At 33.6% G+C, this 24,720-nt stretch overlaps 1 protein-coding gene across 2 annotated transcripts in view; it reads right to left on the bottom strand.

Moving 5' to 3' along the window:
- Positions 1–1,015: 1,015 nt before the first annotated feature.
- Positions 1,016–24,720, bottom strand: part of Edil3 (EGF like repeats and discoidin domains 3) — a 412,239-nt gene continuing 388,534 nt past the window's right edge. For both annotated transcript variants that reach the window (XM_042690926.1, XM_042690925.1), the window contains one exon: positions 1,016–1,264. In XM_042690926.1, the coding sequence (XP_042546860.1) occupies positions 1,115–1,264 (150 nt within the window). In that variant the 3' untranslated portion in view covers positions 1,016–1,114. The remainder of the gene's footprint in view (positions 1,265–24,720) is intronic.

The raw sequence follows: 24,720 nt of genomic DNA, 5'->3' as shown, positions 1-24,720 counted from the left end.
GGTTTATGATTTTGTCATTAGTAAACACTTGGCTTCTTCTAAATAACTGCATATGTGTTTTCTTGAGAAATGACTACTATCTTCAAATACAAATAAAATTTTCACTTCACAGGAAATGTGGGGATTGATCAAGCACTACAACAACTTTTGTTTGCTCATTTTTAAATTCACAAAGGATGAGTCTACTCTTTTGAAGTAAATGTAAGGCTATGTAAATAAGATCAAAATGAAGATTTACACTGAAAGGGACATGATAGCTATGTTTCTTTCTAACAAAATGATAATATAGAATTTTTCCATAAGGAAAATTTTCCATTTATGGAAAAATATATGTAATTTGGAAATTACATGTTTATAGCTTCCTTTCTAGTTAAAATTTCAGACTCATTTTAATGACATTAAATACCAATCAATATACTAATATCCAATGATGTTCCATGTATATAAATAAAGATGACACTGCATTGTAAGTAAATAATAGGAAAAAATAATTTGGAAAATTTTGACCTGTTTTGGCAATGAACACAAAGGATTTACACAATCTCCAATTAAAATTAATGAAAATGAAAATGGGTATTAACAATAATTAATACTGCTAATTACAGAGTCTTTTTCAAAATTGTTATAAACCCTGACAGTATTAGGTAGGCACAGGGAAACAACATAATGTGGATTACAGGAAAAAACCTTATTGCTCACATTGTAATATTTCGTTTATGAAAATTAGTTGAGCTTTGAGTGTAAATGCTCCATCAACATTTATTTTTATTGTATTTTATTTTATTGTCTGTGATCTGACAACTGTTAAGTTTCTACCTTTGCTATGGAAAGAAGCCTACTTGTTTTCCTTAATATATGGCAGCCAATATAAGTAATTAAGGAAATAATGAAAAAGCTAATTGATAATAAATGCAATGTTACTTAGGAGAGCTGAACAATAAAAATATAACAAAACAATAGATAAGGCAGGCTTAGACCTACTTAAAGGACAAAATCTGAACAACCTTGCCACACACATACAACAACGCATTCAGTTTCCTACAGATTTTGCACAGTCCATTCCATGGAGATACTTTTGGGGAAACAGAAGAGTGCTATGTGAGTTGGGATCTTCTTATTCCTCCTCTGTGCAGCCCAGCAGCTCTGACCGCAGAGTGATCCTCCCATACCAGGACCAAGGAAGGATTCGTATGTGCCTTGCATAGATGGGAGGATCGATGACATTTTTTCTGTGGGTGTCATTATCAAAATTGCCCTGGAACACCTAAAAACGATAAGAGAAAATATCAACTGTGCGGCTTTCTTTTTCTCTGGAATTTATTTCAATTTAAAAAATTATACACTATTTCCCAAATGCAAGATTTGATCGTTATTTAATACATTAAAGCTTCTTTTAAATCGTTATTTTAAATGCCATTTTCATGTTTAACCATTAAATGAGGCAAGAAATGTTTTTTAATTTTAAATATATATTTTTTATTATAAAGATACTGGACAGAGGGTTACAGTTATGTGAGCAAAGAAATGAGTCCATTTCCTATTGAGCATTGTTACCCCCTCCTTGGTTTTTCCTCCCCGCCTTCCCTACTCCTTCCTCTCCTCCCTTCCCCCATGCAAAGTTTTTTTTTTTTTTGTCTTCAGCATAGGGTCTTGTACATCTTGTTGTTACAATGGGTCAACCTGAATCGTTATTTCAGCATTTTGTTATTTCCCTTCCCCTCCCCAAATTAGAAAAAATGTATATACAAGATTCAGGACACCGGAATCAAATATACTGACAATAGGGGTTGTACCAAGGGGGAAGAATATGCAAAGAAACAAAAAAAAAATCACATAGTACATTATAAATACATTAAAAAGAACAACAGCAAAGATAACATCTCTTTTGTTCCTATCTTGGGGTTCATTTTGCTTAGCATCAGGTTATAAGGTCATATATACATAGCTTTTGGGCTCTTCTGCTTGTCTTAGACATATACTAGTTATTGTAGATAAGCAAAACCATCAGACCTATGTTTCTTTGGGTTTTTAATGCAGACAATTTTAGATCTAGCTCTGTGTGTGTGTGTGTGTGTGTGTGTGTGTGTGTGTGTGTGTGTGTGTGTGTGTGAGTGTGTGTATGTGTGTGTGTGTGTGTGTTAATAGTGTGGCATGCTCCCTTAAGTTATTTTTTCCTCAAAGTTGACTTTCTATCACTTGAATCACAACTCCACTTCTGGCTTTTTAGTGATTAATTGGAGCTAAGAGCCTCACAGACTTTCTTGCCCAGGTTTGAACTGGATTCCTCAGATCTTGGCTTCCTAAGTAGCTAGGATTATGGGTACGCAATGCTGGCACCCAACTCATAGATTTATCAATTTATCTGCTTGGTTTTCTTAATTGAAAGCAAAGTTTATCAATTTAGCTAGTTAATTGGCCTGATGCTGGTCAAGCAGCTACCTCAATTTACTCTGTTCTAGGACAATGACTCAGATCCAAGTCATGCACAAGTAACAGCCATCATGTTGGGAATATGGCTCTCTCATTCAACAGAGGTATGGGGAAAAAGAGTAAATTGTAGAAAATATTTTCAGAAAAGAAGTGTATCACACCACTCAATATGTATGCATATGTATATGCCTATCTATGTATCTCTCTTTCTCTCTCTCTCTCTCTCTCTACCTACCTACCTATCTTTCTATCTGTCTATTTATCTACCTATCTTTCTATCTATCATCTTTGCCTGAATGTCAGACCTTTAACTGCAAAGGAAGAGGAGAAATAAGACTGTATAGTGGCTTTGGTAAAAAGGGGGGTCTTTATCAGAATTCTTTGCTCAGTTCTCACATAGAGGAAAAAAAAATAACCCATCCCCAGAAAAATGAACCAATCAATGCTGGTTTTAAATTAAATTGTTTTGGCTTTTCCATCATTCTGCAAAGAAAACATAATCTGTAGTCTGTAAATTCTCCTTTCCCTGTGAAAGTCTGTAGAATATCTTTAATAAGTACCTGTTTCAGAAAGAAAAATAGGCAAAACACTAAGACCTTAATAAGAATGATTGTAAATTATAAATTACTGGGATGGAAAGTAAAGTATGTATAATGTATTTTGTCTTTATATGAAGATTTTACTGTTTTTGCCTATTGATTTTGTACATTCTTGTTAATTTCTATGTTCATATTTTTATTTCATGTTAGATAATGAAAATCTCTTCATCTTTTAATTTTATTAGGCATCTTATGGTTGAAAGGTAATTTTCTTTCTTATTTGTGATCTAAACAGGACCATAGAAGCAAAGGGGGGAAGTGAAAATAAAATTCTCAAAAGAATAAAAGATAAACAGAGAAAGAAATAGAACAAAGAAAGGAAGGGAGGCAGAAAGAGAAGAAGATCTCTGTATGAGGGAACATGTAACCTATATTTTGAAATTAATATTTTGATATTCCTTTGAGAAAAAGTTGGTTCAATCCTTTACAGTCACAAAATATCCCTTAGAGAGAAAAATAAATTAATTTCTAAATCATTAGGCAGTTTAGAACTAGTAAATACAAGTAACAGGAATGATTTGGTAGTCTTTTTGTGGATTCTATGGGAAGATTATTTGCTTTTGAGGGTAAATGCAAAGTACTGTCCCCACGTGGTGGGAGAGTAATTCTTTAACTTGACAGATGTCATATTTCAAAGGCTATTTTTGAAAAGAATGCTGGTTTGTACTAAGTCTGTAATCCATCATCCTGACACATGAAAATATTCATTTAATTGAGATTTTATCTCCAGCAATGCTCTGCACTGACCAAGAAGGACATCCTTCTAGATTCGATGTTTTACTAAGTGATTATATCTCTGTTAGCCAAAGCTCACACTTTCAATCCATACCATGGAATCACTCACCAAAATCATGGGAGGTTGTCATTGTACAACAGGAAACAAGGGCACACACTGTGGTTTTCTGATATTTTCTCTAATTTATGGTCTTGGTTTCAAATTCATCACTGAGATTGTACAGTTAAAATTGAATATTCAAACTAAGATCCAGTTTTCAATTCCTGTTAGAGAAGTATATGTATTTGGAATAATCTAAATTAGCAGTACAGTTCAAATTCACTAAGCTGTATGGCACTATCTATAATATTCCAAAGCACAGTGTTAGATCACTTCTTAGAAAGAACATTTTGGAAGAAACAATTTTAAATCTCCACTTTTCAGCAAGATTTCCAAAAGAAACTGTCCAAGGCACAAATCATTATATGATGGATTTTATTTATTTATTTAACAAGAGTACAGGTGGAGAATCTCCATTGCTCTAAAATTGAATAAAACCAAGAAATTTTTCATGTAAAATATGAAAATAATAGTTATACTGATGTTTGTTCCAAAAGAAGTGCTATTGTATAAGGCAAGATGATTTATAAAATCCAAGTGCCAACAGAAAAATAGTCAAAATGCACACTGGATTTGCTCAAATTATGCTCTAAAATATTTAAAAAGACAATTTTATTTTTAGAGGTCTATCAGTAATAATAGCATAAAAGCATGCACTTGCTAATTCTGAGGATACCTTGAATTTGCTATGTAGAAAGATGACATATGTGGCAATTTGCTGTTGCCAGCACTCACAATCCCCTACTTAAGGGCACCATTTCAACATTTTACCTAGCAAAACAAGACAGTATTTTTTGTTCAATTTATAAAATCTGTAAGATGTTTGGAGAAATGATATGCTTCACACACTCACTTTGGAGGTATGTAGCTATACTGGCATCAGATTCTAGAAAGGCAGTGGAAATTATTAAATATGTCTATAGGAGGGAAATAAAGCTGTAATTTGGGGCTGAGGCTAATTAGCAGATGATACATTTTCTCATATATTCAAATGTGATCGTGCTTGAATGCTCTCTCCTGCATTTTCTAACCTGTGTATCCTTTTTTTCACCTTATTGCACTCCTCAGTTTTCTTTTATTAAATTTGATTTTATTTTATTGTACTGGTGATGTACAGAGGGGTTATAATTATATAAGTAAGGTGATGAGTACATTTCTTGTAGAACATTATTACCCCCTCCCTCATTTTCCCCCACTTTCCCTCCTCCTTGACTCCCCACCCCCCAGCCAAGTTGCAAAGTTCATTTCCAACATATTGTCTTGTGAGTATCACTGTTGCATTGGTTCCCCTTTGTCCTTTGTCTCACCATTTTGTTATACCCCTTTCCTTTCCCAAATCAGATAAATACATATACATGACACAGGGTTCCAAAATCGAAAACAGTGACAACAGGGGGTAAACCAAATGAAAAAAAAAAGAAAGAAAAAGGAAATAACTTTACACAGTACATTCAAAATAAAAACAAAAACAAAAACCAAATAAAAAATCCTCTTGTTCCATATCTTGGAGTTCATTTCGATTAATGTCATTTTATATGATTATATGTACATAGCTTTTGAGCTTTTGTTATCATCTGCTAGGACTATCTGCTAGGACTATCCTTCTAATTATTAAAAAGGAAGGAAAGCATAGAGCCTATGTTTCTTTGTGTCTGGCTTACTTCGCTTAATATGATTTTTTCCAAGTCTTTCCATTTCACATCATCCCAGTTAGAATGGCCACTATCAAGAAAACAAGAAACAAATAACAGATGCTGGCAGGGATGTGTCCAAAAGGGAACACTACTACACTGTTGGTGGAAATGTAAACTTGTTCAACCATTGTGGAAAGCAGTTTGGAGGTTCCTCATAAAACCATATATAGAACTCTCATTTGATCCAGCAATCTCACTCCTGGGATTTATCCAAAGAATTACAAACAAGGCCATACTAAAGCTGCCAGCACAACTATATTCTTTGCAACATTATTTACCATAAATAAGATGGAACCAACCCAGATGCCCCTCAGAATATGAATGGATCAAGCAAATGTGATATATATGTGTGTATATATATATATATATATATATATGTATGTATATATCACATTGAATTCTATGCTTTCAGCAGAGAGAATGACATTGCCCTATTCATAAGGAAAATGAAAGATTTGGAAATAACATATGTATCCTTAGAACACAGGCATTTAAGGTAGGTTAGAGATGCTTCCCTAATTATAACCAGAGAAAATATGAGAGAAAAGCACAACACTCTCAAGATGAATGAGATTTTGTATTTTTGTTTTCTGTTGTTAACTCTCCTGCAATATTAGTGAAAATCAAATCAGCTTCTATTGGGTGCTTCAGATCTCAACACAGACAGGCTAGCAGATGAAATGTAAATGAAATGTTGCTTCCAGCAACATGTATTTATTTATGAAATCTGTCATTGTTTCTCAGGACTAGTATCTCTTCAGATCAGTGTATTTGTCATCAACACAGGAAACTGCCGAGGAGGAAAGTGATGCTCCTCTTCCCTCTGCCTCTGGAAAGCTGGGATTATAGACCTGCATTATCATGTTTGGTTTTACAGCTGGGTTCATTTACTAATCACAAAATCACACTCTAAATATGGAGAGATATGGGGGATTATTTTGTGTGTGTAAGCACACTACTTTTTTTTTTTTTTAGAAAATTAGATGGCTCAAGAAAACGTACATCTTTCTGTTTGTTGTAAACTTATTAAAATTTTTAATTGGATTTCCATAGTTCAAACTTTCAGAATTGATGTTCACATTATCAAAATAGTGAATGGTTCAGAGAGGTTTTGTTTGTTTGGTTGGTGGGTCCTGGGGTTGGAACTCAAGGCTTGGGCACTGTCCTTTGAGCTTCTTTAGGTCAAAGCTTTAGCCACAGCCTCACTTCTGGCTTTTGCTGAGTAGTATATTGGTGATAAGAGAACTCTTAAAAACAACAGATGCTGAGGGGATGGGGACAGAAGGGAACCCTACTGCATTGTTGGTGGGAGTATAAACTTGTTCAACCACTTTGGAACGTAGTATGGAGGTTCCTCAAAGACTCCACATAGGGCTTCCCTATGACCCAGCAATCCCACTTTTGGGCATTTACCCTAATGATCACAAACAAGACCATACTAAAGCTACCAGCACAACTATGTTTATTGCAGCATTATTTACCATAGCTAAGATATGGAACAAACCCAGATGTCCCTCAGTAGATGAATGGATCAAGAAAATGTGGTATATATATACACAATGGAATTATATGCCTCCATCAGAAAGAATGACATTGCTCCATTTGTTAGGAAATGGAAAGACTTGAAAAACATTATAATGAGTGAAGTAAGCCAGACCCAAAGAAACGTAGGTCCCATGGTTTCCCTTATTTGCAATAACTAGTATATGTCTGAGACAAACAGAAACTGTCAACAAGTTGATATTAGGCGAAAGGAACCCTACGATGAGGACTCAAATGGTTTTTCTTTCTTGCTGTTGTTTGTAACATATTTATAAGATGATTTCTTTTTAGCTTTGTATGTTTCTCCCCCATGGCAAAACTCCTGTTTTCACTGTATTTGATGTTGGTATAATTTGGGGAGGGGAAGGGAAAAAAACAAATTGTTTAAATAGGGATACAGGTGTACCCATTGCAACAATGAGATTTACAAATCTTAAGTAGAAAAACAAACTTTATAACTTTGGCAGGGGGGAGGGGGAAATGAGAGGCGGGAGTAGGGGGAGATGGGAAGGTATGGGAAGGGGAAAAATTAGGTCGAAAAACGAATTTTACAATTTTGGCAGGGGGTGAGGAAGGGTGGGAGGGATGGGAAGGGGAAACAAAGGAGGAGGCAACAATGCTTCAGAAGAAACGTACTTATGACCTTGCCTATGTAATTGTAACCCCTCTGTATGGTATTTTCACAATTTTTTTAAAAAAAGGGTGGAAAAATAAAAAAAGAAGTTAAAAGAAAAAAAAATAGTCTCCTATGTGGCCTTAACTTCATCTCTCTGGACACTAGTTGATCCTTTTCTAGATTTTACTATTTCTCTTCTGCTATGTATACATGAAAACCAACCCGGGATTTCATAAATTGTAAAATACAAGGATTTTAATATTTTTCTTATTTTCTGTATTGTTCTCATTTGTCTTGTTATTGGTGCCTACTTGTACACTGACTTGATGTTTTTAAGGGATAGAGGACAACACTGTAAAAAGAAATCAATCTTTCTAGAGAGCAGGGGACAAGAAGGGCTAATATATATGTGTATCGTACATATTGCATATATATATATATATATTTAACATAATATACAGAATATATTTAAAGAACTTGAATGTCTATATTTTTGTTAAAACTATCCTTTTCTTTAACTCTAACCTATTTTCCAAAGTGGTTGAACAAGTTTACACTCCCACCAACAATGCAGTAGGTTTTCCTTCTGGCCACATCCCCTCAAGCATCTGTTGTTAATAGATTTCTTGAATATAGCCATTTTAACTGGGGTGAGGTGGAATCTCAATGTTATTTTGATTTGCATTTCTTTTATGGCTACAGAAGTTGAGCATTTCTTCATGTGTCTAATGGCCATTTTTATTTCTTCTTCAGAAGAGGTTTCTCTTTAAGTCTTTAGCCACTTATTAATTTGGCAGTTGTTTCTTTGAGGATTTGTTGCTGGAACCCCAAGATAAGTGTTTAAATGTTTTTTCTTTCATGGGATTGTTTCTAACATTTATAAGATGATTTCTTTGTTGCTTGTATGTCCCTCCCCCACGGTATAACCCCTGCTCTCACTGTATTTGATGCTGGTATAATTTGTGGAGGGGAAGGGCAAAAACAAATTGTTTAAATAGTGATTCAGGTGGACCCATCGCAACAATGAGATGTACAAGTCCTTATGTCGAAAAACGAATTTTACAACTCTGGCGGGGAGGGGGTAGGTGGTGGGAGGAGGGGGAGTGGGGAGAGGGTGGGTGGGAGCTGGGAAGGGATGGGAAGGGGAAACAAAGGAGGAGGCAACAATGCTTGATAAGAAATGTACTCATTATCTTGCCCATGTAATTGTAACCCCTCTGCACAGTATTTTCACAGTTAAAAAAAAAGATACTCAATTTTCTAAACATATTATCCAGCACCCTAAAAAAATTGTGATAAAATGGCTAGTTTAGTATTTTTGATGGTTTGCTTTGTAATTGAGTCAACTAAACCCGGGAAACTCTGTAACAAGATTAGTTGATATATGAGTACATCCTTTCAAAAATAATAAGAAAATAAGAAATTACTTTCCAGGCAAAACCAATACTTTAGGAAGAATTACTTGTTAAATAGGGTATATTGAGCATCACAGACTAAGAGGAAGAGAAGAAGAAGATGGAAAGGAAGGAGGAAATAGGAAAGAAGGAAAGAAGGAAGGAAGAAAGAAAGGAAGGTAGAAAACAAAAAAAAAAAAAACAGAAAAGGAAGAATCAGCATATTTTGCAGTAGACTTTGCTAATAGGAGTGTATACAGATCATCAGTCTTTCCTAGAATGAGTTGAGAGATCAGCTACACTGTAAAATATCCCAATAATGCTGAAGCAGAATTCTTCATTGACAGAATTATTGCAAGGCATTCTGGGTAGAACTATTGCCCTCCAAAGATACAGGCAAATGAATACAATTGCTATCATAAGCAATGTATAATGGGTGCATATATCTGTGTTTATTTTTCTTGGAATATTCAGAGGGGAAGAAATTTAATCAAAACATACATATGACATATTCTTTAAAGCCATAGGCAATGATAAAGTTTACATGAACTAATTTGTGAAAATATCATAAAAATGGCTTGATTTACTTTTTTATCCACTACTAGCTGTAACATCTTGAACAATCATCTTAGTTTCCACCTTCAAGAATAGTTATTTTCTTGTTCTCTTTTCAAGTCGTACATACCAACATACCTTTTTCTATGGATCTGTATGTACTATTTTTCAAATTGGTAACAAACCTTTCCTTCAGTGAATGTCTCTTATGAAGAGTTTAAGGAAACTATTACAGACATGGTATTTACAGGCACACATCATTCCAGTGATCAGTCTGTTGAATTATGTGAAATCTGAGTATTTGCAAAAGATTAATTAGACCCCAAGAGAGGTCTGTCTGCTTCCTGAGCTTCCTTGTGAAGTTCCATCTGAAAAGTTCTCTTGTTGAACAGGCTACTGTGGATCACACCAGATAATCTATGCTACCATTGCAATATTCAGTAGAAGCTTCAGGTCAGCTTGAGCTATATTTAACTAGCAAGTAGGTGATCATTATGTCTAACTGACAGAGCTCAAGTAAAAATTTTAAATACCAAGGCTGAGGTGATCTTAATGGTTTGCAAGTACTTTGGACTATGTCATATCTTTATGAGAAAGTTGAATTTTGTCCACTGAGAGAGAACAATGGAAGGCTCATGCCTACAACCCTTCTATATGCTTTGCCATACATAGCCTCTTCATTTGGCAGCTACTCTCTGCATGTGTGTAGTCATAAACTGTTAACTGAGTGTACTTTTTCAAATATGTTCTGCATGTGTTTCTACTGAACCATCAAACCTGAGAGTGGTCTTGGGTACCGATAAACATGTAATTAATGCCAGAAGTGAGGGTAGATTCAAAAGTCTACACTTTGCAGTGAGTGGTAGGAAAGGGCTACAGGTTTCACAGATGGATTTTTTATGATTGTAACATTAAAAGTTGAAAAGCATTGTGGCTAAAAGTTCTCCAGTATCATGATCCTGTCTAAGATGGTGTATTCACACTTCAAAGTTTATTGTGAATTTGCTTTCTCTTTGATTTTTTTATTGTGAAAATACCGTACATTTTGATATAGCTACCCGATGAAATTTGTTACATTTTTTTGCTTCTGGATCTACACTCTAAACATTATTCTTAGATGGACTCCATAGATCATATTTTTAGTTTTCATTCCTTTATGTCTTTTATTTTCATAGAAATGATCATAATTAAAATTTCAAACTGTTTCTTGTCTTTTCTTAAAATGTATTTTAATAGCAAAATATTTCAACACTTTATTCTTCTGTGTTTCTTTAATATCATTTCTGATATGCCTTATAAGTTATTGTAAGACAATTACTTTGTTTATCTAGTTAGGATTATTTTCAAATCCTTTACCAGACTGTAGCCTGATTTTCTGATGGCTACAGGACATCCATTTTTTTTCACACTTTTCAAGGGGCGGGTTCCTGGTATTCATTTTATTGGACTATGAATTCATTGTATACCATTTGGATCCCCTCTTGCAACTATTATACTTCAGTGTTTACATTTGTGAACACTTGCATTTGTGAACACAAAGACGTTTGACACTATAAATATCTGCACCATCATTCATATTGGGTAACAGGTTTATCTGTGTCCCTTTCAAAATGATGGTTTGTTCCATAAACGCTTTAAAAAATTCAGATCTCAGTTGCTTCAAAGATTTGTTTGCCTATTAATGAAATTATATGAGATCTTCAAACTGTGCAAAGATTTAAGGTCAGTGGTCCAATTCTAGAAAACATTTTATTTTTGAAGGAGAAAGTAAAAAATCATAAGGACAGGTTTGATGGTCTTGCATCAGAACATGCATTATTTTAAATCATTAAATTAAGTATGTAATTTCCCTGAGAAAATTATTTTCACTCATATTATTGCTCTCAAGAAATATCTTTTGCCTCTAAATTTTGCTCTCTGTTGTAATTATGTGGAAATTAGGTCTTTAACGTCAGGCAATTCCATATTTTAACAATCTGATTTGACTTTGCTTAATATCCTAATACATAAGTCTTATTATATTGTGATTTTTTGTTTCTAAGCTACATATTTAATGTTATCTTAGTATTCTTGTAACAATATTTTAAAACTTTTGATCTTACTGAATTTCTTTTTCTTTTTCTTTCTTTCTGTTTTTTTTTTTTTTGCAAAGTAAAATCAGCAAGAAACTCCAATAATTGGTCAAAAATCTACAAATATATTATAGTGTTTTTCTGCATGTCTGATTCTTTATTGCTTCTCAGATTGCCATTCAGTCTTCATAATTTCCATAAAGTTGACTCAAATCCTGGTTGGCTATTATTTAATTCTTAATTGGGACTGAAAGTTATGTAACAGTTTTCTAAATTTTTTTCTTTTTCAGATACTTTGGGGTTTGAAATTTGGGGAGAGGAAATAGTATATACATACAAGCATTTTTTAAAATAATTTTTTTTGGTTTTTGTTTTGTTGGTAGTGGGGCTTGAACTCTGGGCTGGGCACTGTCCCTAAGCTCCAGCTCAAGGCGAGCACTCTACCACTTGAGCCACAGTTGCACTTCAGGTTGTCTAGTGATTTATTGGAGATAAGAGTCTTAAAGTCTTTCTTGCCCGGACTGGTTTTGAACCATGATCCTCAGATCTCAGTCTCCTGAGTAGCTAGGATTACAGGTGTGAGCCAATAGCACCGGCTTTAAATAAGTTTTTTATTGTGAAAATACTGTACAGAGGGGTTATCATCACATGAGCAAGGTAATGAGTGCATTTCTTATCAAGCATTGTTGCCTTCTCCTTTGTTTTTCCCCTACCATCTCTTCCCTCCCATCTCCAGAACTACACTCCGCCCACCCCCCTGCCTAAATTGTAAAGTTTGTTTCTCAACATAGCATCTTGGACATCTCATTTTTGCAATGGGTCATTTTTGAGAAAGCCTTTAACCTTCATAGGACTCAGTTTACCCCAAACTATACAGTATTAAGGAATACAACTTTTCACTATAATATTAAGGTCACTAGTACTAGCAAACTGAAATAGATGGCCTTTATGATTCTTAGTGCACTGTGAGGATGACAAGTTCATCTAGAAATTGTTAAAATCCAGTCCACTCAAATGAGAGGTAATAGGGCCTGGGGCCACCTCTATTCTTTCTGTGAAATGGTAAACTGATATCTGAGATTATATATATATATATATATATATATATATATATGTATGTATATAGCAGCTATCTGATATATATAAATTGATATATATATATATAACTTGATAGCTTATATGTAGTTATAGTTGATATATTGCTGATATATATCAGCTATTCATTTATTATATATATATTCCTTTTAATTTCCCTGTAGAGACTTACATAATTATGCGCCCTTGTTGACCTCAAACTCATGGTCCTCTTTCATCAACCTCCTTAAAGCAATGTCCAGCAACCATTTTTTAAAAGAACGTTATTAAGAAATTTTATATTACCTTTTGATTTTAAGACTAGGCTAGGGAAAAGGACCCAAAAAAAAAATCAAAGCAAAAATTGCTCATTCTGTTGACTGCTGTCTTTCCTCTCACAAACTCACTTGCATTAAGAATGCTCAGTCTAAAAGTCAGCAGGTAGGACACATCACCATATTTAACTTCTTTTATAATGAAAGTCTTCTTAAGTAACAAGAGTATCCAGGAAATATATCACATTGGATGATTGCCTATAAAGATTTATGAAACATAAAATATGCCATTCTCAACTGTGGCTATATATTTAACTATGTGCCTTCTAGCACTAAGAATTTGACTGTGATAAGAAATATTCCTACAGAAAAAAAAATAGAATTGGAAAATCATCTGCTTTTCAAAGATATATTCAGGAGATATTACCAGAAATAGTCAGAAAGGAAGAATGTCTAATGTTTTTTTCTCTTTTCTGCCTTACATCAGGAATGTTAACATATCTTTCTTCTTTAAAAGTACAAAGCCACCTGTCTCTCCACTGAAGCTCAAAGCTCATCTCTTCGAATCTCCTCTTAAATCACACCAGGTATTTTCTATTTCATCAGAACAATTTGTAGCCTGACTCTACCCCTTCGAAGCAGATACATAAATGATGTGGCAGAGAGAAATTGATGTGTCTAGTAATTCACATCTAACATCAGGGACCTTCCTGGATCTAAATCTCTTTGAAGAGTCACTTTACCTAGGTCATAAGTGACTTAATACAGAGCTGTATGTACACACATGGAGGTGACTTATACAGTCAGTCATGACAGACTGATGGTAAGAGAAAAAGAATGTGAAGGAGGAAGGGAGAGATGATGATCCTACAAATGGAGGCCAAATGGAACTTTGGTGCTATAGTAGCAGCAGCATCTGCCTGGGGGATGCATGCATTGGCCTAGACACAGAAAGAAGATGTACTAGTTTTCTCCCTCTTTCTGCACTTTCTCCATAAAGGACACAATGCAGCAGGGAGATGAGGGAAATCCTCAACAGAAACAAGTTTGAAATATGAAATATTTAAGTCAAAGTTATGCTAACAAAAATATATCTTTCTTTGTCTCAGAGATTCAGAATAGATGGAACAGTATGAAAATCACTAGGAAATAGGTCAAATAATAGGGTGTGGCAGATTTAGGAATCTTTTATGGCTTCTCATAAACATGGACATATAACAACAAACTTTTATTCTTTTTCAAGTTTGAACTATGGAGAAAGTGGGAAGTTATTGAAGTCACAACGAAAACAATAAGAAAAGACTTAATTGCCTGAATATTGCAACTGAGGGTTTTTTATGTTCTAGTCAATTCTTTATGTGTGTGTATGTTTTGTTTTGTTTTTGCCAGTACTGAGATTAAATGCAGAGCCTTGAGCTTGCTAGGCAGATGCTCTGCCACTTGAGCTATGCCTATAAGCTTTTGGCTTTAGTTATTTTAGGAAGTAAATCTTGTATTTTTATTCAGTTCAGCAGACTGTGATCCACATATTTATACTTCCCATGTAGCTGAGCTGACAGGTACACTTTGTTTTTATTGATTGAGATGGAGGTCTCACATTCCTGAGCTAGCAATGAACTAGAACTCTCCTATCTTTTCTTCCTGCATAGCTGGGATTACACATGTTTGCCAGTATTTGTAACAAGTATCCATCATTCTAATAACTAAAACAAAGATGTGGTTTAAATTCAGAGTGAGCAATTATTCCTTTCCTAGTAACAAAGCTACAAGACTAGATTCACATAAAACAAGACTCTGAAATTATTCAAATAAAATACTAATGATTTTCTTTCGGTTAATTCCTCCTGCTTTCATCAGATTCATTATTACCTTTTAGCAAATAATAAAATATAAACCTTAAACAACGTATTAAAGTTTGATAAACATAATCATTCTATTGGTGACCAATGACTGATTAATTGTTTTAATATGTTAGGTTTTAAGTAAATGTGTAGTCATTTTGGCCTAGGAAATGATGATTCCTACCAGATCTGGCACATGTGTAACGTAAATAAAAATATCAATGACATTTTAAAATTTTGAAATGTTGTCATTATGAAATTGCATTTAGAATTATATAAATCAAACACAAAATCAGTATTTCAATGTGAATGTTATCATGTTGATAAGATAGAATGAAAAATCTTAAAATTGAGAAATTAATAGGATATGTAATATTAAAACCTGTTTTTATTTGATAGCCATTTTTTATTTTGGCAGTACTCTATGTGAATAAAAAGTTCCTTACAGCCAGGTGCCAGTGGCTCACGCCTGTAATCCTAGCACTCAGGAGGCTGAGCTCTGAGGATCATGGTTCAAAGCCAGCCCTGGCAGGAAAGTCCCTGAAACTCATCTCCAATAAACCACTCAGAAAACTGAAAGTAGGGCTGTAGCTCAAGTGTTAGAGCAGTCGTCTTGAGCTGAAGACTGAGGCCCAGAGTTTAAGCCCCACGATTGACAAAAAAAAGTTCCTCGTGCTATTTATACATATCTAAAAATTTTTCTTAAAAAAATCTTTTAACTAGAGAAATTTTAAAGAGAAAGGATATGGTTTCAAAGTTTTATATTGGGGCATAAATAATTAACAACAAAATAAACACTGTTCAATCCTTCTTTGCTTTCCCTACACACTTACTGAAAATCACTTTTCACAGCATTTCATTAAATTTAGCTGTGGAACCAGGGACACTCCCACAGTGCTTTGTCCAACCTACTCATTACAAAACTTCACCACGTTTATATATTTTATGTCTGACTTTATTTCTACCACCTGATGGAATTTTGATAGTACTCTTTATTTTCTTTGTGCTTTTTAATGTATTCATTTTAAAGAGTCCAAGTGCTATTACAAAAAATCAGTGCTTCTTAGGTCAAAACTAATCATATATTTTGCATTGCTACTCTTTAATATTAAACAATGTGAAATAGTATTCAAAGACTTTTCTTAAAATTCAAGATTACTCCTGAAGGACAATCTGGCTCTCCATTGGTGTCTCCAAAATATCTGAATAACTGCTTAAAGTTAATGAGTTCCTTGTCATCACGTGCTTTCTTGAGGGTCCTGTGGACATTCAGTAGTCCACACTTGACATATTCCCTGCTTCACTCTATAATTGTAACTGCATAAGACACTATTAACCCTCACTTTTCTCAACTCCCTTACTCTCCTGCTCTTAGAACTTACTTACTCTAGATTCAAGAGCAAACATCACCAGGTAGATAGATCCACTGAAGCTCCAATTCAGCATAGAAATGGAAACGTAACTTTCTATTTCCAGCCCTGTCTTTTTGGTTTTGGCTGGCCAGTTATGGCCTTATTTCTGACCCCAAATCCAAGCTTCAGAGCAGATTATGTAAGTCAGTCCTGATCATACTTTTTTTTAAAAATTTTCTGTAAGTAGTTGTACAAAGGAATTGTCATTTAACAGAGCGTTTTATGAATACAATGGATCTTGATCCATGTCATCCCTTTCAACATTCTGCACCTGAAAAATTTCAAAATAAGTTGCTCTCCTATTGCAGACTTGGACAATTATTTCCATATCCATTAAGTAATTAAGTTTGAGAAAAATGTTCATGGTTAGCTATATCTCATATTATATTGTCTTTTTAGTTATAAGCTTTATCAAATATATAAATATTCTATTTGTTCTAAGAACATGAAATCTAAAACTGCATATTCAATGACACAATTGTATCTATAGTCAGCGCTGAATGTATTTAATACTCCTTTCATATGAATATGCTGAAATTCCAACTCCCAAGACAATGAATGTTATTATGGGATAGAGCCTTTTGGGAGGTGATTTGATCATGGGGATGCATTTGTAACAGCACTTACATAAAGAGATTGTTTGTTCCTTTTTTTCCACATGAGGATAGTAATGGGACACTATGAACTCAAAAGTGCACCCTCACTGGATGCTGCATCTTAGTTCTGAACTTCCCAAAACTGTGAAAAAGAAATTTCTTTCTTTTTTTCTTTTCTTTTCTTTTTTTTTTTTTTTGGAGGGGAGGGTCGAGTCCTGGGCCTGACCTCTGGGCCTGGGCGCTGTCCCTCAGCTCTTTAGCTCAAGGCTAGTGCTCTACCACTTGAGCCACAGCACCGCTTCCAGCTTTTTTTCTGCTTATGTGGTGCTGAGGAATCGAACCCAGGGCCTCAGGCATGCAAGGCAAGCTCTATACCACTGAACCACCTTCCCAGCCCTGAAAAAGAAATTTCTGCATATTATAAACTACTCCTATATTTCTTATAGCTTCCCTAATAGATAGCAGACTATGCACAAATATCTTGGCAATAATAGATTTTTCTTTACCTTTTCACTAAAACAATATTTTCTCTATGCCTCATATCAGACTTCATTCAGTCATGAATATCACATTTATCCCTTAGGTTATATTTTTTATTATTGTAAATTAATTGTTCAATGAGGTTTGTACTGTTATATTAATAACCTGTATATAATGTGCCATGTTCAAATTCTCCCTGGTTTACATTAAACTTACTTTATCAGCCTCTTTCCCATTCCCTTTAAAACAGACATTGGAGGGCCTCATTCACTGTGCTATTTTTATTCTGATGTATAATATATTCTTAAAATACTCTGTCACTTTGTCCTTTCTTCCTTCTCTCATTATCTAACAAACAGCATGTTTTCAGGTTTAGATTCTTTACATGAGTGAAAACCTGAAATTTGTTTTTCTGAGCTCGGCTTCTCTTGCTTAATATGATGATACCCAGTTCACCCACTTTCATGCAAACAACATAATTTCATCTTTCTTTATAGCTAAAAAAAATTACATTGTGTATATGAATGACATTCTCTTTACTCAATTATCATTTTTTGAATATCTACAATGGTTCCACATCTTCACTATTGTATATTGGCATTTTACTCTTTTAAATCCCTAATCCATGTCTTCTTTATTTCCTCAGACATGTGAGCAGTGACATCAGATATGATTCCTAAACAGGACTATTTGACATGTAAAATTAAGAAACATGAACTCATCACTAAACTTAAAACCTACCAAAGTAGAAACATTCCATCTGTAAAATACAGTAGCACCTACATTTATATAAATATAGAAAATCCGGCATCAGTGTGTTTACTAATCCAGTCTCATAATGTTAAATTACAATGAATAAAGCAGATAAACTTCTAAGCTGTTGGTACTAGATAGTTTTTTGTTTAAATAACAATGCTCTTCTTTTTACACAAATCTAAAACTATATCATTGTCTTTTTAACTTTAATGAAGTCACTCACCAAACACTAATTAAGGTCAAGGAGACAATATTGTTTACCAAATATTTTCATTTAAAATATTATTTTAACGAGTAAAACAGGGTAAGGACATGGTTATATATATATATCACTTATGAAAATAAATTATAGCTATACTTTACAAATTTATTATTTAATTATTGGTATAACTTGTATATAATATATAACTTATAACTTATTTTAATGACTATATATTAAAATAAAACATATAAAATCATTTAATTCTTGGAAATTGCTTTCTTTATTTTTTTTAAGCTGCTACAGAATGTTTCCCATTCTGCCCTATTTGCAAAGTGTAACAGGATTCTGAGTAGATTTGACCAATTGTCTCCATGTATTATTAGGAAATTGCCCATGATCTTGATGCTTAGCAGTGTGTAGCTACTTCTTCAAAGAATAATTCACTCATTACCACCGCCCCCCACCAGAAACCAGTAACTTCCTCCTTTACTACTACTGTGGAATCAGTTTTATTTACTTCTCAAGAGTTTCTTTAAGTTTAACAGCCTTACCCCAATCAAATTGCAAAAGAGTAACATGGCAATTGATTATTCAGCTGACCTCTATCTTCCCAGGACCTTGGCCTTGGTTACCTTAAATACTTAAATTTAATCTCAGCTCCTTGAAAGTATTTGTTTCAGTAGAAGTGCTTGGATGTTCATAGCCTCTGTAATTACTGTCCTATTTAAATATACCTTTTAGTACAGATTATGGTTGCTTTATTAACGATGTCAACAGTTCTATTTTTTTACACATATTGAGAAAGGGAAGGACCAGGGACCCTTTTTTCTATTGGACAGCTATGGTCTTTTATGAAAACTGACAATCAACTGGCTACTTCCTTCTTGGACTTATTTTCTCAGATGATATACTTGGTAGATTTATTTTGATTCCTTAAAATATGCTTATGGAATCAAAGTTTCTTGTAACTTTCCTGAATTCTTCCTTAGACAGAGACTTGTTCATTCCACTATGACAGAGTCAGGTGCTTTTCCCCATGCAGCACTTGGCACAAAAAACCCATGACAATCTTTTGAAGACTGATTTATGTGACTGGATGACTATAAATGCCACTTCTTTCTAGGGGCTTTCCTACCTAATTGTTACTACAAATTATTTTAATCATCTTTCATTTTCAAACTTGTTAAACTCTAGTAAATCTTTAATTTCAGATTTTCATGAGAAAACTGGCAAACTTATTAAAATCTAAATTAATTTTGGAGAAACCAACTTTTATTGACTTTTCCATAATTAGGTACAGGCCAAGCAAAGTCCTAAGGAGTTATAATACATTCCATTTTAACAAGAATAAGACACAACTGGCCCTAATTCAAAACTTCAAGCTTGGTTTTTGGAATCATCTTTCCCTCAGTTACTTATTCATGTTTTCTGGGGTCTGTGTAAACATCTAGACCCCTTGCTCGAATTCAAACAGACTATGGCAGACAGAGATCAGTCATTTTCAATAGGGAATCTCTATCTGGGTGTGATGAATTGGAGAATTCACTGGAGATGAGGTCATCAAGATACTGTAGAATATGTTTTAATGAATGTGTTTGATTCACCTTTAAGAACCTACAAAGTCTTATTGGAAATAGAAGTTTTTTGTTCTTTCATAAAATCCTGAGTAAAGTTTCATTTCTTTTCCAAATTAGGTTATTGTAGCCCTGGATAATTTCAGTGAGGAAAACTGATAAAATATTACCAGCTTCCTTATTTCCTTAAAAAGAAAGCTTCCACAGTATGAATTCAGGTTTATTTAAGCACCATGTCCTTATGACTAATATATTGGATGAGAAAATGCATTTTTCATCTCTAATTTTCCATATATGTACTCTCCTTAAATTTATTATTGTTTTTCTTTGGTTTATAACTCAAAAATTAAATATTGAAAATGTCTGGGAAGTTTTGCAGTTTTCCTGTGAAATGTAGTAAAACACATTCAAAAGAAAACAAACAACAAAAAATGCAGCTCTGAGAGTATAAAACAGATGTTACTTTCATAAGTGCAAAGGAACATTTGAATTTCAAATAAAAATGTAGCTTAATCCATGATATGAAGCTATGTAAAAGTCAGCTTAATGTTTGAAAATATTGTACATTAGAAAAGAAATATAAAAACATATAGATGTTTGGAGGTGTCTTCAAAACCTTGGTTACCCAAGATTTAATGTGGAATTTTGTTTTAAGACAGAAGGCTAAAGTAATTTCAGTTCTGTGAATGCTGTGGAAGGTAATCAGAAACTGGAAACTGTTATCTTACAGAAGAGAATAAGGCATCCTGTATTCTTCAGTTGACTTGTGTGTGTATACATATATATCTATATATATATCTATATAGATATATATATATGCATAGTTGCATTCATATGCACATTGTCACTCTTATGTACATATATAATTTTCTTTAACTCAGTTCTGACTAATGAAAAGACAGAAATACTTTGATAATTTGATCTATACCATTTTTTTTAAACCTAGAATTGCTATTATTTGAAGACTTTTCTGTAGTAACTTACATATAGATCAAGATTAGACTTCCAAAGTTTCGGAAAGCAAGCATCCAGTAGATCAGTCACAATAAGAGAATTAGAAACTTTAGTTTGTAATTATTTCCACTGCAATTTCCATCTATAAAACATCTTTTACATTTATGTAATACCCTGAAGCACTTAATTCACTTATAACATCTATTTGATTGAAAGCTTATAGTTGAATATTGACCTGTAATTATTAGGGAGTAGTTTCTTTAAGGAATGAAAACATGATTAATAAGAAACCAAAATTTTGTTAAATGGCAAAAAATTCAATGCATAACTTAAAAGTTAAGAAAAATGAGGGAAGGCGGTGGGAAGGGTAGGTGAGAATGGAAAAGGAGTGGCATTCATCAAGAGGCACTGCATTCATAAACTGCTCTGTTGAATGGCAACTCCTTTATACATCTACCTAAAGAAAATAAAAACAGGGGCTGGGAAGTTGGCTCAGTGGTATAGCGTTTGCTTTGCATGCATGAGGCTCTGGGTTCAATTTCTCAGGACCACATAAACAGAAAAAAACAGAAGTGGTGCTGTGGCTCAAGTGGTAGAGCACTAGCCTTGAGCTGAAGAGCTGAGGGACAGCACTTAGGCCCAGAGTTCAAGTCTCATAACTGACAAAAAATAAATAAATGAATAAAAGTATATTTAAGAAAAGAATGTATTAGGGATATTATATTTGAACTCAGAAAAATGAATTTCTAATTAATAGTTATCCCTTGTGAGAAGTATACATTGGGGAAGGACAATATGTAAATATTTATCTTTATATAATATATATAAGGATAATATATAGAATAATATATAATGTAATATAATATATAGAATAGAATAGAATAATATATAATCCCAGAAAATATAACAATGACAACACTAAGAAAAGCATAATAATTATTTAATTTCAAAAAATATGTATCTTGACTGATATGTATATATATTTTATAAATATATAAAATAACAAATGTCCTTCTCCAAATGTTAGTGAGCTTATGTGATCAGTTTCACATTCATTTTTACTAATTTTCTTTCTATGTAGGATTGGAGAGGTCCAAAGCTTTATAGCTTCTTTTCATACATAAAGTAATTTTTTTTTTTTGTCGGTCATGGGGCTTGAACTCTGGGCCTGGGCGCTGTCCTTCAGCTCTTCAGCTCAAGGTGAGCGCTCTACCACTTGAGCTACAGCGCCACTTCCGGTTTTCTGGTGGTTTATTGGAGATAGGAGTCTCACGGTCTCTCCTGCCCGGGCTGGCTTTGAATGGCGATCCTCAGCTCTCAGCCTCCTGAGTAGCTAGGATTGCAGGCGTGAGCCACCAGCGCCCGGCTTAATTTATTTTGTGGAAATATCTAGTGCTGCCTTTTTAATCTATGCTTCCTTGATGTTAATTGTATCTTTCTATAATAAATAATAAACATGGGTTCTTCTTTAGTGTGCCTATATGGCTAGATGAAATTTTAAAACAATTAGGTAAATGATACTATTCAAGGTACATGTTTATAGTATTGAAGTGGTTTATTTTTTATTTTATTTTTTTGTCCATTGTGGGGATTGAACTCTGGGCCTGGGTGCTATCCCTCAACTCTTCAGCTAAAGGTTAGCACTCTACCACTTGAACCACAACACCACTTCTGGTTTTCTGAGTGGTTTATTAGAGATAAGAGTCTCCTGAACGTTCCTGTCCAGTCTGGTTATGAACTGGGATCCTCAGATCTCAATCTCCTGAGTAGCTAGGATTACAGGAGTGAGCCACTAGCATCCAGATAAAAATGGTTTAATTTTTCCAAAATTTTACCTTGCCTATTGTCTCACATGAGAATTCGAGCTTATATTGTTTTCAGTAAAAGCATGTATTAACCTATACTATGTTTTACATTGCCTAAGTAGGAGTTTATTTCCTGACCACAGACTCAATTTGGTAGTACCCAAATATTCTACTTCAGTTCTTAGCTAGGCCTGGTCACACATACTTATTATCTCAGAGCTTGGGAGTCTGAAGCAGGAAGATGATGTACTTAAGGCCAATCTGTGCTTCATAGCAAGGCCTTATTTAAAATGACAATTATTCTTTAGTACATGAATGCATACCATCTATTTTGTTTGTGATTGTGGAGACAAATTCCTGGGACTGTATATGCACTATATCTTGAGGTATAAAAAGATAGATAGATAGATAGATAGATATAGACATAGATATTTTATACCTATAAATGTAGTATGTATTTTAAAATATATTCTGCAATCTTAAAACCATCATTAAAACAAAATCTGATAAAACTATAGAAGCCTAGGTGAACTGTGGTAATATCTATCTTGAATGAATGGTAAATTCCTATTTCTTCTTTTCAGATTTATTGATGCAAGATTTTGATCCAAATGTCACTACTCTTTCTTTCTTAAAAGATTGTATGTATAAGTTCTTGATATGCTTTTGGGGATATTTTGGAGATGATACTTTTTGGAGCTGATACTTGTACATAGCAACACTTAGTTCTAGACATTTCCTTCCCAAGAAGGTTGTATACTACTTCTTAAGACAAAATATTTAAACTTTTTCCAAGGATTCATTAAGCATTAGCAGTTGTATCACATGCAGAATTTGAGGCAGCAATCAGAGATAGACTTTCCGATATTCAAATGTCAACTTTGCTCATTATTGCATATATGAACTTGGGTAAGTTTAATCTCTGAGTCTCCATATCTTTTTACAGAGCTCCTATCTCATGGGACTCTTTTAAGATCATGTCAATCATGAAGAACAATAGCACCATGAAACCATTATTGCCACTATTAAGGCATGTTGGGCATGGTCGTATACACCAATATTAATAGCTACCTGGGCGATGAAGGAAAAAGTATTTCAAATTCAGGGCCTGCCAGGAAAAGTTAGGGAGACTTTGTGATTGGACCACAAAGACAATTCACAGCAAATGTTCTTACAGAGTCATGCATAAATGAACAAGCAAATTAAAAATTCAAGGAGCCTATGTAATCTCAAATATCTGGAAAGCCAGGTAGGATAGGATAACCTTTTGTTTTGTAATCACAAATAGCAGAAGTAGAAGTAAAAAGGATTTGGGGTGGAAGATACTTCTAAGATACACTGCTTTGGCTGGGTGCTGTTGCTTCCTGTGTAGAGTCCTAGCTGCTCAGAAAGCTGAGATCTAAGGAACAAAATTTAAAGCCAATCAGGGTAGAAAAATCCCCAGGACTATCCAGCAAAAATTATAATGAGACAAATAAAATTTTAAAAATTGGATATGAAAATACTTTATAAAATATACTATAGTTGCACTTATAATCATATATAACAATTATAATCTATAATAATTATATCTTTTAATTGTATTATATTACATTGCATTTTGATATGTAATATTTAAATTACTTCACCAGTAACTTAATAATGAAACTTAAATAAATTACATTTGTAATTACATAATTAAACAAATTACAAATGTAATTTATTTAAGTGAATTACTTTAAAAATATTATCAATATTGAATTCCTTAGTTCAAATCCTAGCGCTAACAAGAAAGGCTGAAATGGAAATCTATGTCAAAACTATGCATGAAAGAAAATCATATATTCTACCAAATACATGGTATGGTAAAATATGGTATGATATTTTTCACAGTATAACAAAATAGAAAATAACTGAGGATAGTTAAAATAAATTCATTTCTAGCATACATACTTCTGTATCCTTTGATTATTTAATACTATGTAATACTTTTATAACAGAAAAAATAAAAAATTATATTTTGACAGGAAAACAA

Source organism: Dipodomys spectabilis, unplaced genomic scaffold (assembly GCF_019054845.1).
Source record: "Dipodomys spectabilis isolate Male_0828 unplaced genomic scaffold, ASM1905484v1 ptg000140l, whole genome shotgun sequence".
Taxonomy (NCBI): domain Eukaryota; kingdom Metazoa; phylum Chordata; class Mammalia; order Rodentia; family Heteromyidae; genus Dipodomys; species Dipodomys spectabilis.
The sequence above is the reverse complement of the archived record's forward strand: the minus strand, read 5'-3'. Positions and strand labels throughout refer to the sequence as shown.